This window comes from Ranitomeya variabilis, chromosome 4 (genome assembly GCF_051348905.1).
Source record: "Ranitomeya variabilis isolate aRanVar5 chromosome 4, aRanVar5.hap1, whole genome shotgun sequence".
In the NCBI taxonomy this organism is placed as follows: Eukaryota; Metazoa; Chordata; class Amphibia; order Anura; family Dendrobatidae; genus Ranitomeya; species Ranitomeya variabilis.
In genome coordinates this window covers 692,154,976-692,171,768 of record NC_135235.1, presented here as the reverse complement: position 1 = coordinate 692,171,768, position 16,793 = coordinate 692,154,976, and the positions used below count along the sequence as shown (strand labels likewise).

Below are 16,793 nucleotides of genomic sequence, written 5' to 3'. Positions count from 1 at the left end.
ACATACATATCTCATTAGAAAATCATTAAATATAATAAAATCAATGATATTAAACAGTGTTATTGTGCATCATCAGTGTAACGGTGCAATTGTGCAAGTTACTCAGCCCATCAAACCACGACTATTTGACGGGTATTATGAATGACATACTGCGTGAAAATAAAAAAATAGCTTAATAGCCAATTTGTTATTAAAAGCAAACCAGGTGTCCTTACTAACGATATTAAATTCCAAGTGCACTTACATATACAGCTTAGTAATGGCAGCCATGATCACGGCGTTCCCAAGTACCTACTGCACAAGTCCGTGACATCACTGTCAGGGACCCACAATGCTCTGCCCTGCAGCTGCTCAGAACCTTCCGAAGACCAAGGCGCCATATTAGCTAGGGGCGGCTTTGCCCACACGGAGGATGGAACCGCATAAAAATTGCAATAGCAATATAAAAAATAAGACAAAAGCGATCCTAATAACCCCGAACTCTGCATTACTCAGAAATTACTATTCAGAGTATAAAGAAATATGTAAAGAATATATAATATATAAAAAAAAAAATATATATAAAAAATCATCATGTACAAAATTAAATTGCTCCATACACGGTCATATGTATAAGAATAGTCTTCTCTACACGGGAACATACTCGATGTGCCGCCGTATTTAAAGGGACCCAGACATAAGTCTGTAATAGGTCACCAAGGTCCAGGAAGCCCCCCTTATTAAAGTGGGGCATCCTGACCCTGAGTAAGGAACCGGAGACCTTTGGGGGCGGGTACCCCCCGCGTATCTCCAAACCCCTACAGTATCACACACATGACCCAATCTTTGGCTACATCTTCAACATCCCTAGAGAGACATGAAAGACCAAATGACCAAAGCAGGGGAGTTTCCTATGTTTATAAATTCAAGCTTTTATTCTCTGTAATTATATATCCAAAAAAAAAAAAATAATCAAAATATCAGGAGAGATGCAGAGATCAAGGAAAAAAAGGAAAGCAAAATAATTCACATTATAAAGTAATCAGTACTGATCCATCGTCCATTGTTCAAAGTCGTAGCCACCATATAGTATCTCAGTATGTAAGATAGGACACCTGAAAAAAGACAAATAACTCCATAATGTTCTTTTAGAACATAAAAAATATATATAGAATATACACGTGAGAGAATATAACCACTACCCCATTTACATAATTGAATTAAGTTTGAAATCCACATTAAGACCATAAGGTTTTAACCCCTTCCCGACCTTTGACGCCACGTAGGCGTCATGAAAACCCGTGCCAATCTGACCCATGACGCCTATGTGGCGTCATGGAATGATCGCGTCCCTGCAGATCAGGTGAAAGGGTTAACTCCAATTTCACCCGATCTGCAGGGACAGGGGGAGTGGTACTTCAGCCCAGGGGGGGTGGCTTCACCCCCCCCCCCCCGTGGCTACGATCGCTCTGATTGGCTGTTGAAAGTGAAACAGCCAATCAGAGCGATTTGTAATATTTCACCTATAAAAATGGTTAAATATTACAATCCAGCTATGGCCGATGCTGCAATAGCATCTGCCATGGCTAGAGACCCCGATCTGCCCCCCCCCCCCCACTGCCACCGATCGCCTCCCCAGTCGTTTTTCTGCCCCGTCCTCCTGTCCGCTCCCCTCCGTCCTCCTGTCCGCTCCCCCCGTGCTCCGATGCCACCCCCCCGTCCTCCGATCCACCCCCCATGCTCAGATCTCCCCCCTCCTCATACTTACCGGGCCCCCCGGTGTCCGTCCGTCTTCTCCATGGGCGCCGCCATCTTCCAAAATGGCGGGCGCATGCGCAGTGCGCCCGCCGAATCTGTCGGCCGGCAGATTCGTACCAGGTATAGTTTGATCACTGTGATATAACCTATCACAGTGATCAAAATAAAAATAGTAAATGAACCCCCCTTTATCACCCCCATAGGTAGGGACAATAATAAAAAAAAGAAAATATTTTTTTTTCTTTTTCCACTAGGGTTAGGGGTAGGGCATGTGCACACAGTGCGGATTTGGCTGCGGATCCGCAGCGGACTGGCAACGGATCCACAGCGGACTGGCCACGGATCCACAGCAGATTGGCCGCGGATCCGCAGCGGATTGGCCGCGGAACCGCAGCGGATTGGCCGCTGCGAATTCGTAGCAGTTTTCCATCAGGCTTACAGTACCATGTACACCTATGGAAAACCAAATCCGCTGTGTCCATGGTGCGGAAAATTCCGTGCGGAAACGCTGCATTGTATTTTCCGCAGCATGTCAATTCTTTGTGCAGATTCCGCAGCGTTTTACACCTGTTCCTCAATAGGAATCCGCAGGTGAAATCCACACAAAAAAACACTGGAAATCCGCTGTAAATCCGCAGGTAAAACGCAGTGCCTTTTACCTGAAGATTTTTCAAAAATCGTGCAGAAAAATTTCACACGAATCCACAACGTGGGCACATAGCCTTAGGGATAGGGTTGGAATTAGAGTTAGGGTTGGAATTAGGGCTAGGGTTGGAAATAGGGTTAAGATTAGGCTTGTGGTTAGGGTTACGGATAGGGTTAGGGGTGTGTTGGGGTTACAGTTGTGGTTAGGGTTGGGATTAGGGTTAAGGTTGGGATTAGGATTAGGGTTAGGGTTGGGATTAGGGTTACGGGTGTGTTGGGGTTAGGGTTGTGATTAGGGTTATGGCTACAGTTGGGATTAGGGTTAGGGGTGTGTTGGGGTTAGTGTTGAAGTTAGAATTGAGGGGTTTCCACTGTTTAGGCACATCAGGGGTCTCCAAACGCAACATGGCGCCACCATTGATTCCAGCCAATCTTGCGTTCAAAAAGTCAAATGGTGCTCCCTCCCTTCCAAGCCCCGACGTGCGCCCAAACAGTGGTTTACCCCCACATATGGGGTACCAGCGTACGCAGGACAAACTGGGCCACAACTGTTGGGGTCCAATTTCTCCTGTTACCCTTGCGAAAATAAAACATTACTTGCTAAAACATAATTTTTGAGGAAACAACAATTATTTTTTATTTTCACGGCTCTGCGTTGTAAACTTCTGTGAAGCACTTGGGGGTTGAAAGTGCTCACCACACATCTAGATATGTTCCTTGGGGGGTCTAGTTTCCAAAATAGGGTCACTTGTGGGGGGTTTCTACTGTTTAGGCACATCAGGGGCTCTGCAAATGCAACGTGATGCCCGCAGACCATTCCATCAAAGTCTGCATTTCAAATGCCACTACTTCCCTTCCGAGCCCTGACGTGCGCCCAAACAGTGGTTTACCCCCACATATGGGGTACCAGCATACTCACAACAAACTGGGCAACAAATATTGGGGTCCAATTTCTCCTGTTACCCTTGTGAAAATAAAAAATTGCTTGCTAAAACATCTTTTTTGAGGAAAGAAAAATGATTTTTTATTTTCACGGCTCTGCGTTGTAAACTTCTGTGAAGCACTTGGGGGTTGAAAGTGCTCACCACACATCTAGATATGTTCCTTGGGGGGTCTAGTTTCCAAAATGGGGTCAATTGTGGGGTGTTTCTACTGTTTAGGCACATCAGGGGCTCTGCAAATGCAACGTGACGCCCGCAGACCATTCCATCAAAGTCTGCATTTCAAAATGTCACTACTTCCCTTCCGAACCCCGACGTGTGCCAAAACAGTGGTTTACCCCCACATATGGGGTATCATCGTACTCAGGACAAACTGGACAACAACATTTGGTGTCCAATTTCTCCTATTACCCTTGGGAAAATAAAAAATTCCGGGCTAAAATCATTTTTGAGGAAAGAAAAATTATTTTTTATTTTCATGGCTCTGCGTTATAAACTTCTGTGAAGCACCTGGGGGTTTAAAGTGCTCACCACACATCTAGATTAGTTCATTGGGAGGTCTAGTTTCCAAAATGGGGTCACTTGTAGGGGAGCTCCAATGTTTAGGCACACAGGGGCTCTCCAAACGCGACATGGTGTCCGCTAACGATTGGAGCTAATTTTCCATTCAAAAAGTCAAATGGCGCTCCTTCCCTTCCGAGCCTTGCCGTGCACCCAAACAGTGGTTTACCCCCACATATGAGGTATTAGCGTACTCAGGACAATTTGGACAACAACGTTCGTGGTCCAGTTTCTTCTTTTACCCTTGGGAAAATAAATAAATTGTTGCTAAAAATCATTTTTGTGACTAAAAAGTTAAAATGTTCATTTTTTACTTCCATGTTGCTTCTGCTGCTGTGAAACACCTGAAGGGTTAATCAACTTCTTGAATGTGGTTTTGAGCACCTTGAGGGGTGCAGTTTTTAGAATGGTGTCACTTTTGGGTATTTTCAGCCATATAGAACCCTCAAAATGACTTCAAATGAGATGTGGTCCCTAAAAAAAATGGTTTTGTAAATTTTGTTGTAAAAATGAGAAATCACTGGTCAAATTATAACTCTTACAACTTCCTAGCAAAAAAAAAAATTGTTTCCAAAATTGTGCTGATTGAAAGTAGACATGTGGGGAATGTTATTTATTAACTATTTTGTTTCACATAACTCTCTGGTTTAACAGAATAAAAATTCAAAATGTGAAAATTGCGAAAATTTCTAAATTTTCGCCAAATTTCCGTTTTTTTCACAAATAAACGCAGAAATTATCGATCTAAATTTACCACTAACATGAAGCCCAATATGTCACGAAAAAAACAATCTCAGAATAGCTAGGATCCGTTGAAGCGTTCCTGAGTTATTACCTCATAAAGGGACACTGGTCAGAATTGCAAAAAACGGCCAGGTTATTAAGGCCAAAATAGGCTGGGTCATGAAGGGGTTAAAGTATTGAGGTTTTTTTATCCATTCCAACTCTTTCTTTTTAAGTAACCGTATACGGTCACCCCCCCCTTCTCTGAACCGGTACCATATCAATAATACGGAACCGCAATTGTTTTTCAGTATGACATTTTTACGTGAAATGTTTAGATCCAAACGTTTCTTCCTTATGGTATGTCGGTGTTGATTGATTCTGGTCTTGAAATCACATGTAGTTTCACCGACAAACCATAAGGAACAAGGACACTGAAGTAAATATACAACAAACTGAGTCGCATGTCAAATAATGCTGTATCCTATATTCTTCATTCGTGATTGGATGAAAGAAATTAGTCCCCTTGGGCATCAAATTACAGTTAATACAGGACAAGCATGGAAAACAACCTTTCCTACTGTTACCAGTAAGTGTGGCCTGACCCTGTTTTTTGAATGACCCTATATCAGACTTCACCAGAGTAGACGCAATAGTTAGACTACGTTTATATGAGAAAATTGGTGGTTTCGAAAACTCCTTCACTTCGGGAGAACATTTATATAGCATACCCCAATGTTTGCATATAATGTCAGCAATTTTGCCACTCTCCTCACAATACGACGTTACAAAAGGAATCCGATCAAATTCTTTCAGTTTAGGTTTTTTCTGTAATAATTCTTTTCTCGATAATATATCAACCTTATTCTTCTGTATTTGCAACAATTTTTTTGGATAACCTCTTTCAGAGAATTTCTTACATGTCGCTTCCATAGATTTTTTTTTTTAAAGAATCTTCATTACTTTCAATTCCTTTAACCCGTAAAAGCTGACTGTATGGGATTGACGCTTTAGTTTTTCTAGGGTGTTGACTATTGAAAAGCAATAAATCATTTTTATCTGTGGCTTTAGTAAACAATTGAGTAGTCAATTTACCTTTCTCAATTTGAACATTAACATCCAAAAATGTAATGTTAGTACATGAGTGTACAAGGGTGAATTTAATTGTTTCATCAATTGTATTCAGGTAGTCATGAAATTTAAATAAGGACTCCGTTGTACCCGTCCATACGAGGAAGACATCGTCTATATATAAAAAAATATTTTAAATGCACTTTTTGTAGATTTTCGGTCTCGATCCACAGACCTTCCGTTGCATTGCTTTGGGACTCCTTGCTTCTGTCCTCTCCTCTATCCCCTTGTCTGTTTTGCTTGGTGGTGTGGGGTTTGGCGCCGACCTTATCCCCCGGCTGCAGTATATGGGTTAGGCCGGGATCACACATACGCGAGATACGGCCGAGTCTCGCAGGTGAAAACTGAGCTCTGGCGCCGGCACTCTGGACCGGAGCGTGCGACCACACAGCAATACATGGAGCACAACGCCCCGCTCCCAAGTGCCGGCGCCAGAGGAGGGATTTCACCTGCGAGACTCGGCCGTATCTCGTGTATGTGTGATCCCGGCCTTAGGGAGCTTTCAGAGCAAGAGCCTGTGCATTGTAAAGACAGACATGTTATTTGCTACATCCGACCATGTGATCGGATCAGCTAACTACTTAAGATCAGGGAGTTGGCGATTTAGACCATGCCCCCTTGAGGAAGCGAGTCTTTATACTCGCGAAACGTACGTCGGGTTTGCGGTCACAGCGTGGACAAGAGGAGACACAATATGGGTAATTAACCCTTGATTTATTGATGCATATCTTATGCTACCTATGTCTGATACATTGTAATTGTTTTAGCAATGCATGCTAGCACTAAACATGGTGATAGTTATAGGTGGGACTGATTAGTCTTGGTACAAACAAGTGACTAACTGATTGTCCTACCTGTTTAAGTTACATTGCTTATGTGCAATGCTTTCTACATGTATGTGTACTTATTTAGCATAATATCTTGTCGTGATCCACCCCGTGACTGTTACTACTCTTTTTGGGATCACACTATTTTATCATATCCTATTGTATGTATTTGTATTTAGTCTGTGGTAAATATCTACCCTTAATAAAAATATTTATATTTTGAGATACATTATGACTCAAGTTCTCCTCATTTAATTGATCTTTTTGAGTCTGTATTTTTTGATATCTTTGATTGTGTGTATATATACTGGTGACCTATATAATCAACGGCTGACAATCTTTTAGGGTAGGCGTGTGGCAAAGGGCAACCACATAGTGCACACTCATTCTTTACTTTACCAGCGCATTTTTTCCCCCGAGGAAAAAAAAACATAGGAAAAGACTGCATCAGGGCACGTTCACGAAGGTCTCTTACCAAGGCAGCAGTGATAGGTACCGGATTACTAGGGGAGCGAACCAGATCCTTCAGTCTAGACAAGGTCCTGTGACTGGGCTGATCACTGCATCTGCAGGTCTTCGGCTGGGGGTTTGCATGGGACCTCTCCGAGGCTCTATCCGGCTCCTGCTGACCGACGGGAGCTTCTGGTTCATCCATTGCTGCAGATGGGCTCACAAGAAGCCCTGCAGCATTCTGTGCACCTTAAATAAGCCCTCCCACGGATCCAGAGTATCAGCAGGGGTATGGCCAGGGGTTCTGCCCCCTCCCCGTGCAGGTCACCCGCAGCTTCCTTCTAGCCCCTAATCGCCCCCCCTCGCCACTGCACCTGCATGCCGCAGAACAGCGGAGTCTGTAACAGAAGCCGGCCGGCCCGCCGCACACCGCCATGCCAGGCGCCCCGGACAAGACAACCGGTGAGGCACAGGAGCCCAGAAGAATAGGAAGATCGGATGGACTCAGGAGGGCGGGGGGGAATACTTACCTCCGTCGCTGGCCTCAGGAGACGGACATCCCCAGACTCCGCTCACTGCCGTGGAGCCGTAACTGGACCCACCGTAACGCTTCCAGGGACCCGCACTGACCGAGGTAGGAGGCCCCCTCGCTACCTGGGTCGGTCAGCCGGCCTGGGTATCCAGATGAAATACAGATGATCTGTAGGGCATCCTGTCCTCCAGGAACAGGAAACCAACTGATGCATGGGAGAGGTGCCCCCTTATGTATCTGTAGGTTTCCTGTTCCTGAAGGGCGGATCCCCTCTCTCTGTGGTGCTGTCATGGACGACCGATAAAAAAAGCCTCAAAAGCTACTCTAGCCAGATGGATTAAATCTACCATTTGTGCCCCGTATATTTCAGCTGGTGAATCTCCTCCAGAGAATCTTAAAGCTCACTCACTGAGAGCAGTCTCTGCTTCGTGGGCAGAGTGCGGGTGCAGCATCCATGGACCAAATTTGCCGGATATTTGGTAGGTCTCCTGCTGGTGCTGTCAGGAGGGACGTCCTGGAACGTAGGAATTAGTCCTACCGGTAATAGTGTTTCCAGGAGTCCATCATGACAGCACCCCTTACTTACCCTCCCTTGAATTTCCTGTCTAATGTGCGATATGAACATGCAAAGAGAGGAAGTTCAATAAAATTGTGTTGCATCCATCCTGGTGTGGTACTTTGGAAAATCACTGAAGGGTGGAGGTGGGGAGGGGCCATTTAACCTCTTCTGTGTTCCTGTCCCTATCAAGGATATGAAGGACAACCTCCTGGTGGTGCTGTCATGATGTTCTCCTGGAAACACTATTACAGGTAGGACTAATTCCTATTTTTGCGTCACCACATTTTCAGAGCTATAAGTTTTCCATATTTTGGTCCACAGAGTCATGTGATGTCTTGTTTTTTGCGGAACTAGTTGACGTTTTTATCGGTACTGTTTTCGGGCACATGACATTTTTTGATCGCTTTTTATTCCGATTTTTGTTAGGTAGAATGACCAAAAACCAGCTATTTATGAATTTCTTTTGTGGGAGCGATTATACCATTCCACCTTTGGTAAAACTGGAAAAGCAGTTTTATTATTCAGGACAGTACAATTAGGCTAGGTTCACATTTGCGTTGCAGCAGCCCGTTCAGCACATATGCTAACGGGCTGCTGCTAGAGCAAGTGCCGGCGTTTACACCCCCGCTAGTGCAGATAGAGCTCTGCTAGCTCTATCTGCGCTAGCAGTGACAGACCCGGAAACGCTGCAGCCCGCGTCTCCGGGTCCCTCACTCAATCACGGCACATCCCTAGCACACGCCCATTGTGGGCGTACGCTAGCGATGCGTCCGACATTGCAGTCAATGGCGGCCGTAACGGACTACGTTACACCGCGTTTATGCTGCGGTGTAACGTAGTCCGTCTAACGGACGCCACTAACGCAATGTGAACCCAGCCTTACAGCGATACCTCATTTATATCATTTTTTGTGTTTTGGCGCTTTTATACAATAAAAACTATTTTATATAAAAAGTAATTGTTTTTGCATCGCTTTATTCTGAGAGCTATAACTTATTTTTTTTTATCTGATGAAGCTGTATGGCGGCTCGTTATTTTGCAGGACAAGATGACGTTTTCAGCGGTGTTTGTTTGATTGCAGTGTTCTCAGGGTTAATGTGCCAGGAGCAGTCCGTGACCACTCCTGGCACATAGTGCCGGATGTGAGCTGTGATAATCAGCTGAGACCCAGCCGCAATCCCCCCGTGAGCTCGGCTGATCGACGTCATATGACGTACTATACCGTCGATTGTCATACGGGCCCACCCCACCTCAACGGGATAGTACGTCTAATGTCAGAAAGGGGTTAAGGGCTACCACGGAGTAAAAGACTCATAACTGGGGCAGGGCGATCTCACCACAATCAAACTATCATACAGGAGAACATTTAGGCCTTGTTCACACTTTGCGGTTTTTACTGCGGATCCGCAGCGATTTTGATGCTGCGGGTCCGCAGCAGTTTCAATTGCGTTTACATTAACATGTAAACCCTATGGAAACCGCAAACCGCAGTGCACATGCTGCGGGAAAAACCGCGCAGAAATGCAGCGGTTTACAACCCGCAGCATGTCACTTCTTTGTGCAGAATCGCAGCGATTCTGCACCCATAGAAATGCATTGATCCGCTTACTTCCCGCATGGGGCTGTGCCCACGTTGCGGGAAGTAAGCGGATAATGTGCGGGTCCGTACCCGTGGTGGAGGAGAGGAGACTCTCCTCCAGGCCCTGGGAACCATATTTGTGTGTAAAAAAAAAATTTAAATAAAAAATGATGCTATACTCACCTCTCAGCGCTGCCCGCGGCCATCCGGTCAGAGTTGCTGTGCGAACAGGACCTGCGGTGACGTCGCGGTCACATGACCGTGATGTCACGAAGGTCCTTTTCGGCACAGCATCTTTGGAACCGGAGCGCCGCGTGCAGCGCCGAGGAGATCCGGTCATCAGAGGGTGAGTATAAGCAATTTTTATTATTTTTAACATTACTATTGATGCTGCATATTGCTGCCTATGCAGCATCAATAGTATAGGAGTAATCTCGCAGCGGAAACCGCGGAACAAACCGTGATAAATCTACAGGGATAACCGCAGCGGTTTTGCCCTGCAGATTTATCAATTCCGCTGCGGGATAAACCCGCAGAGCACACAGCAAAGTGTGCACATAGCCTAAGGCTATGTGCACACGTAGGAAATGTAGTGCAGAATTTTCTGCACTAAATCTGCACGTGCAGTTTCGGTGCAGTACAATGTAAATCAATGTAAAAAAAAAAAAGCTGTGCACATGGTGCAGAAAAATCTGCGCAGAAACGCTGCAGAACTGCACAAAAGAAGGGACGTGCACTTCTTTGAAATCTGCAGCGTTTCTGCGCAGATTTTTCTTCACCATGTGCACAGCTTTTTTTTGTTTTCATTGATTTACATTGTACTGTAAATCACAGTGCAGTTCTGCAGCGTTTCTGCAGCAGAAAAATCTGCTGCAGTTCTGCACCAATTCTGCACTAAATCTGCATCGTGTGCACATACCCATAAAGAAAATACATTTTTTTATTCTAATACATCCCCAACAATAATGTATGTATGAGGGGAGAGGTCCAACACTTAACCAGAGTTGCACTCATTTATAGTGTACCATTGACGCTACTATGAGTCCTGTACAGAAGAGGACAGAAAATATTAGTGCCCCCCATTTTAGGAGAGATCGTGCAGTAATCTGAATTCCTTTTCAGATTTTAATGACGTGGAGTGAATCCATGAAACCAGGGCTCGAGCTAAGGGCTGTCCCACACGTCCAGATAATTCCGGTACCGGAAACAATCGGTACCGGAATTATCCGTGTCCGTGTGCCCCTACGTTTCTTGTGTACATCAGTGTGGCACACTTGCGGCACGTGTGCCGCTTGTGTGCCCACTGGGTACCACACGCACCGTGCTGGGTACCACACGTACCAGCATCTGGTGCTGAAGCTGCGATTCATATCCTCTCTGCAGCAGCGTTTGCTGCAGAGAAGATATGAATAATAGTGTTTAAAATAAAGTAAAGATCTATGTGTCCGCCGCCCCCCCACCCCCTGTGCGCCCCCCCCCCCCCTTGGTCAGAAAATACTTACCCGCCTCCCTCGCTGCTTCCTGGTCTGGTCGCGGCTTCTAGTGTATGCGGTCACGTGGGGCCGCTCATTTACACTTATGAATAGGCGACTCCACCCCTATTGGAGGTGGAGCCACATATTCATGAGTGTAATCGGCGGCCCCACGTGACCGCATACAGTAGAGAAGCCGCGGCCAGACCAGGAAGCACCGACAGCCAACGAGGGAGCGGGTGAGTATTTTCAGGACAGCGGGGGGGCGCACAGGGGGTGGGAGGGCGGCGGACACATAGATCTGTCTTTTAAACACTATTATTCATATCTTCTCTGCAGCAAACGCTGCTGGAGAGAAGATATGAATCGCGGCTTCAGCACCATGTGGGGGGGGACAGCGCTTACTGTAGCGCTGTCTCCTGCACGCCACACGGACTGCAGACGGAGAACGTCCGTGTGAGGTCCGTGTTTTACACGGACCCATTGACTTTAATGGGTCTGTGTAATACGTGCGCTCCCACGAACACTGACATGTCTCCGTGTTTGGCACACGGAGACACGGTCCGCAAAAAATCAATGACATCTGCACAGATGCATTGATTTTAATGGGTCTACGTGTGTCAGTGTCTCCGGTACGTGAGGAAACTGTCACCTCATGTACTGGAGACACTGACGTGTGAAACCGGCCTAACACATATCTCCTGCAGGTGTGAATGATCACAATCCTTCTTGAAGTTAGTCAGTTATAAAAAAAAAATTTGACAAGTCAGGATAAAGGGAAACTCTGCTGTTATTGTATAGAGATTCACTCTTAGCCTCACTGCACATTTAATGTTATTGATCATAAAAGTGAAGTTTGGCCAGAAAGACTGGACCTGGTCTTGTAGGGACCATATGAGCACATTCAGCAGCACAGAAGGGGGAGAAGGGAGATTCATCCAGTATCAGGATTCTAGGAATCCAACAGCATCATTACCCTCCGCTTTCTCTTACTAGCCCATTATAACAATTTTCCTCAAGTGATTTTCTACCTTGTCAAAACTTTCTACGTACGCAGTTTGGCTTTGTAGTTTACAGATCTGGGCAGATAAGTCAGCGTCTCCTAAACCAAGGGGGTAGGTGGATCCTCCAAGCTATAGGTTCTATAGAAAAGGGCTTTTCATGCCCAAAGTCATTTGAACAGTTTTGGATGAAGGAGAATGTTATGGCCTAGAGGAAAAATGGTGATCATGGTAATATAGCCGGACTACACCACCGATAAAGCAGTCACAGCCGGTGACTGAGAAGAATCTGTGACTTCTCTGCATTTAGTGGTTACTACTCACCTGGGTAGTCATATGTAGGAATCTCTTCTTTATACCAATCATCATCCCTCACAAATGTCTCTGTAGTATTAATATGGGTCAGATCTTCACCCTGAAACAAATATTGTAAATGTCACAGACAGATGGAGAAGTCACATCTATGATCAACTCTAATCCTGCCATCTCCACTGTTCTCATTACACAAGTATAAAACATATAATACTGGGGGATAAAACAAGACTGAGCACAAGACTTTCACCGGCGTCTACACATCATAGGGAAGATCTCATCATGACACCTCCTCTCCATCTACCTGATGATCCTGAGGAACATTGGGATCTTCTTGTTTACAGTCCTGTGGAAGAAGAGGACGGGGACATCTCTCTGGTGTTGTCCTCTTACTGGATAGATCTGAGGGAAACACATACAGGGACTTAATTCATTCTTTACATACAGATAATTACAGGCTGTGTGTATTTAGTCCTGTCTATTACCTGGTGATGTGAGGAGCTGGGGAACCTCCATCATGACGACCTTGAACAGATCTTTGTGTCTTTCTAAATACTCCCACTCCTCCATGGAGAAATAGACAGCGACATCCTGATACCTTATAGGAACCTGACACATACAATGATACCGTCATCCCCCCGACCCCTTCATAGCGTTACTGTATAATGTCCCAGCATTCCCAGCAGTGTCACCTCTCCAGTCAGCCGCTCAATCATCTTGTAGGCAAGTTCTAGGATCTTCTGGTCATTGATGTCCTCATGTATCAGGGGGTGAGGTGGAGGCCCTGTGATTGGGCTCAGGGGTCTTCTCCATCCCTCAGACAAAGGGTCCTGACAGCGCTCACTAGAGGTCTTCTTCACTACTGTATAATCCTGGTTATGGAGAGACACATTAATAAATCTCACTACAGACATTTCCAGAGTCCTCACCTCTCCAGTTCTGTCCATCTGTTATTCCCATAGATAAGAATGATGTAATGTGACGTCATCAGAATCTCTCACCTCTCCAGTAAGCCGGAAGAGGATCTCTAGGGTGAGGTGTAATATCCTCTCTGCCATCTTGTCTCTGTCCATATTCATCCTTGATGGGCAATTCAGAAAAATTCTCTTATATAGAAGATCTTCACTGAGAGGATCCGATATTGTAGAGACCTGAATGAGAAAATGAGCCGATGTAACATCATAAGAATCCTGTGTAATAATACAATTACTGGAGATAATAAAGGAAACATATGAGGAGATTTATTATTTTACAGTATTTAGTTTCCTTCTTTACATCTACTAATAAAACCTATATATTTAGGCCACAGACAACAAGCAGTTTCTTCCTCGGAGTCGGCAGCTGAATACGTTCCTCATAGACTCATCTTCCATAACGCTAATTCTCGTCTCATTTACCGACACTGGAATCGGCATTAGTAATACTGCAGGAGATATTCATTACATGTGACAGGAAAAATAACTACTTCATGATGAGGACGACATCTTCATCTTCTACTATGGCTCTAGAAACAGATTTGTCCAGAGTCCGTCACTGACTCCATCACCACCGGCCGTCTATATGAAGGTTTCCCGTCTTCCCCGCACTGTAATCTTCTATCACGTTAGATCTCAGCTCTGATTCACACACAGAAGTTTAAGGCTTTTATAAAAGATGGTTTGTAAGAACAACAAGACAGGAGTTATCTAATGCTAATGTCTCCATGTACAGTGTACTGTTTTCAGGATAGGTTTTTTCATTTTTATTTTTTTGGCATTTTTGCTTTGGATTCCATATAACATATATACTTGAGTATAAGCTGAGGCACCTACTTTTGACAAAAAAAATGGGTAAGCTTATTGACTCGAGTATAAGCCAGGTATACATTGTCCCCTCATCCCGATCCTGATATGCATGGCTACTTATCCCTATGCATGCCTTTTTAATTATAAAAAAAAAAAGTAGCAAACACATCCCTCTCACCTACCTGAGCATCCTGCATCATTCCGGCCACCGGAGCCTGGAGTTCTTCCAGTACTGAGCGATCACGTGGCCCTGCTCATTAGGTAATGAATATGCGCCTACACCTATGGGAGTGGAAAGGCCTGCATATTCATTATCTTAGTGAGCGGTCCCACATGATCAATCGGCAGGAAGAGCTCCAGGTGTAGGGGGCCGGAACGAGATGCAGTGCCAGCACCGAGGGCGCGCCGGTAGGCGAGTACGATGTATGGCTGGAAGTCGGCGGCTGGCACTGTGAGCTACTACAGCAGCGGCTCAGGCTTTAGCCACAGCCACCGGCTCCTGCCTCTGTGACCCACTGACCTCCACTCCCCCTCCGGCTTTCTGGGACCACGATGGGGGTGTTTTCAGCACAAAAAAAGTGATGAAAAACTCGGATAATACACAAGTATATACGGTATTACATGAAAGACAAAAGCTAAAATAAAATTGAGGATGGATGTACTGGGGGAACCAAGAAGGTGGCACTGTAAGGCATCAAGAATGGGGATAAGGGAGGATTTATTACCTAGTGGTTTGGGTGGTAGCAGATTGTGTGGGGTTTCTTGTACTATTATATTGTGTGGAGGATACTGTGGGAACATTATACAGTGTGGAGGCCAATAAAGGGGCCCCGTACTATGAGAGTAATACATGTTTCCTTGGTTCCTGTATTTCATAGTTGGGTCATTTGTATCTATTAACGGAAAAGGAACAAAACCATTGTGATTCTTATAAGGAGACAACACAAACCCCCTAAATATAACATTTTATAACAACCCCACAATCTGTGACTCTTCAGGGTTAATCGCTCTCTCACCATTGGATTAGAGCTGATACTATGAAGCTAAAGTGACTAAACAGACTTTCTGTCACCTCCATAAAGGGGCACTTTTCCATGTTTGTCAGAACTGTCCGAGGATTATTAGAGGGGATAGTATCCCCCCAATTAGAAGGGACACCTGTGGATATTGGGGTCTTTACCTGCTACAGTTCTGGTGTGGACCCTCCACCCACAGAGCCGCACTCCACATAGAAAATAATGGAGCCTCCAGCACCGACCTCCACCCTCAGAGCCGCACTCCACATAGAGAATAATGGAGCCTCCAGCACCGACCTCCACCTGCAGAGCCGCACTCTACTTAGAGAATAATGGAGCCTCCAGCACCGACCTCCACCCGCAGAGCCGCACTCCACATAGAGAATAATGGAGCCTCCAGCACCGACCTCCACCTGCAGAGCCGCACTCCACATAGAGAATAATGGAGCCTCCAGCACCGACCTCCACCCGCAGAGCCACACTCCACATAGAGAATAATGGAGCCTCCAGCACCGACCTCCACCTGCAGAGCCGCACTCTACATAGAGAATAATGGAGCCTCCAGCACCGACCTCCACCCGCAGAGCCGCACTCCACATAGAGACTAATGGAGACCCAGCACCGACCTCCACCCGCAGAGCAGCTCTCCACATAGAGAATAATGGAGCCTCCAGCACCGACCTCCACCCGCAGAGCCGCACTCCACATAGTGAATAACGAAGCCTCCAGCACCGACCTCCACCCGCAGAGCCGCACTCCACAGAGAATAACGGAACCTCCAGCACCTACCTCCACCCGCAGAGCCGCACTCCACATAGAGAATAATGGGGCCTCCAGCACCAACCTCCACCCGCAGAGCCACACTCCACATAGAGAATAATGGAGCCTCCAGCACCGACCTCCACCCACAGAGCCGCACTCCACATAGAGACTAATGGAGACCCAGCACCGACCTCCACCCGCAGAGCCGCACTCCACAGAGAATAATGGAGCCTCCAGCACCGACCTCCACCCGCAGAGCTGCACTCCACATAGAGAATAATGGGGCCTCCAGCACCGACCTCCACCCGCAGAGCCGCACTCCACAGAGAATAATGGAACCTCCAGCACCGACCTCCACCCGCAGAGCCGCACTCCACATAGAGAATAATGGAGCCTCCAGCACCGACCTCCACCCGCAGAGCCGTGCTCCACATAGAGAATAATGGAGCCTCCAGCACCGACCTCCACCCGCAGAGCCGCACTCCACATAGAGAATAATGGAGCCTCCAGCACCGACCTCCACCCGCAGAGCAGCACTCCACATAGAGAATAATGGAGCCTCCAGCACCGACCTCCACCCGCAGAGCAGCACTCCACAGAGAATAATGGAGCCTCCAGCACCGACCTCAACCCGCAGAGCCACATTCCACATAGAGAATAATGGAGCCTCCAGCACCGACCTCCACCCGCAGAGCAGCTCTCAACATAGAGAATAATGGAGCCTCCAGCACCGACCTCCACCCACAGAGCGGCACTCCACA

At 46.2% G+C, this 16,793-nt stretch overlaps 1 protein-coding gene across 1 annotated transcript in view; it reads right to left on the bottom strand.

The window, feature by feature from the left end:
- LOC143767626 (uncharacterized) overlaps positions 1-16,793 on the bottom strand; it is a 498,682-nt gene that overhangs the window by 84,819 nt on the left and 397,070 nt on the right. The window contains exons 20-24 of the mRNA XM_077256061.1: positions 13,472-13,621; positions 13,163-13,342; positions 12,956-13,079; positions 12,775-12,872; positions 12,483-12,573 (exon numbers count right to left, since the gene is read on the bottom strand). Coding sequence (XP_077112176.1) covers positions 12,483-12,573; positions 12,775-12,872; positions 12,956-13,079; positions 13,163-13,342; positions 13,472-13,621 — 643 coding nt within the window. The remainder of the gene's footprint in view (positions 1-12,482; positions 12,574-12,774; positions 12,873-12,955; positions 13,080-13,162; positions 13,343-13,471; positions 13,622-16,793) is intronic.